The sequence below is a fragment of the Meleagris gallopavo genome, unplaced genomic scaffold (genome assembly GCF_000146605.3).
Source record: "Meleagris gallopavo isolate NT-WF06-2002-E0010 breed Aviagen turkey brand Nicholas breeding stock unplaced genomic scaffold, Turkey_5.1 ChrUn_random_7180001950556, whole genome shotgun sequence".
NCBI classification, from domain to species: Eukaryota; Metazoa; Chordata; class Aves; order Galliformes; family Phasianidae; genus Meleagris; species Meleagris gallopavo.
Window position 1 is genome coordinate 1 of NW_011211878.1, and position 1,853 is coordinate 1,853.

Below are 1,853 nucleotides of genomic sequence, written 5' to 3' on the forward strand. Positions count from 1 at the left end.
CACAATCCAGGAGTCACTGCCCCACAGAACCCAGAATCCAGGGGACACTGCCCCATAGAACCCAACCTCCAGTGGTCACCACCCCATAGAACCCAACCTCCAGGGGGCACTGCCCCATAGAACTCATCATCTGGGGTCACTGCCCCATAGAGCCCCATATCCAGGGGTCACCACCCCATAAAGCCCCATATCCAGGGGTCACCACCCCATAAAGCCCCACATCCATGGATCACTGCCCCATAGAACCCACAATCCAGGAGTCACTGCCCCACAGAACCCAGAATCCAGGGGACACCGCCCCATAGAACCCAACCTCCAGTGGTCACCGCCCCATAGAACCCCGCCTTCACGTGACACCATCTTGGTTCGATGCCAACCCAAGGTGCTCCAACCACCAGGTGCCACCATCTCGGGGTGCCACCATCTCGGGGTGCCACCATCCAGAGGTGCCCCCACTTGTGTGTGCATCTCCACCACCCCAAGACCTCCAGGACCGAGATGTCCTGCTCTGTTGGGTTGCCAACATCTCCGGGTGCCACCACAATGAGGTGCCCACCGTGGGACGTCCAGCCACAGCGTGTCCCAACTTGGGATGTCCCACCACAGGATGTGTCCCACCTTGGAGTGTCCCACCATGGGATGCCCACCCTGGGGTGTCCCACCTCAGGATGTCCCATCATTGGATGTCCCACCATGGGATGTCCAGCTGTGGTTTGCCATCCATGAGATGTCCACCATGGTTGTTCCATCATGGATGTCCAGCCATGGCATCTCCCATCGCAGGATGTCCCATTTTGGGATGTCCCACCACGGGATGCCCACCCTGGGGTGTCCCACCACACGATGTCCCATCATTGGACGTCCCACCATGGGATGTCCAACCATGTTGTGTCCCCCATAGAATATCCCACCTTGGGATGCCCACCTCAGGGTGTCCCACCACACGATGTCCCATCATTGGATGTCCCACCACGGGATGCCCACCCTGGGGTGTCCCACCACACGATGTCCCATCATGGGACGTCCCAACTTGGGATGTTCCGTCATTAGATGTCCCACCATGGGATGTCCAACCATGTTGTGTCCCCCATGGAATATCCCACCTTGGGACGCCCACCTCAGGGTGTCCCACCACACGATGTCCCATCACTGGATGTCCCACCATGGGATGTCCAACCATGTTGTGTCCCCCATGGAATATCCCACCTTGGGATGCCCACCTTGGGGTGTCCCACCACACGATGTCCCATCATTGGATGTCCCACCATGGGATGCCCACCTTGGGGTGTCCCACCACACAATGTCCCATCACTGGATGTCCCACCATGGGATGTCCAACCATGTTGTGTCCCCCATGGAATATCCCACCATGGGACGCCCACCTCAGGTTGTCCCACCACAGGACGTCCCACCACACAACATCCCACCACGGACCACCCTCTTAGGGCCGCCCGACCCCCACATCCCCACCACCCCGGGCTGCCCCCCACCCGGAGCCGCCCCACCTCCAGCTCCCCCCTCACTGACACCCCCCCACGCTCACCTCCAGCTGCAGTCGGGGTTCAGGGCCGGTGCCACAGGACAACGCCTTGGTGCCCCCAGAAATCCCCACCAGGAGGGGACACCGCTGGCGCTCCAGGTGCCGGTTGGGCACCACGCTGATGGGCTCTGCGGGGAGATGGGATGGGTGGGGGGGGGAACCGACGGGTGCGGGTGACACCCCCACCTCCCAGCACTCACCTTCCTGCTCGGCGTTGGCACCCTGCAGGTTGGCAGCCACCAAACGCCCGTCCCTCAGGTAGAGCCCTTTGTGCTCCGTGTCCCTCACCACGTAGTGGTACGGCTGGGCCCGC

General features: G+C 61.6%; 1 protein-coding gene across 1 annotated transcript; it reads right to left on the bottom strand.

The window, feature by feature from the left end:
* Positions 1-1,503: 1,503 nt before the first annotated feature.
* On the bottom strand, positions 1,504-1,849 carry LOC104916891 (interleukin-36 receptor antagonist protein-like; the record flags this gene model as incomplete). The annotated part of the gene is made up of 2 exons (XM_010727933.3): positions 1,504-1,668; positions 1,741-1,849. Coding segments are annotated over 2 exons (258 nt in total), but the record flags the coding sequence as incomplete, so codon positions are not given.
* Between the last annotated feature and the right edge of the window lie 4 nt (positions 1,850-1,853).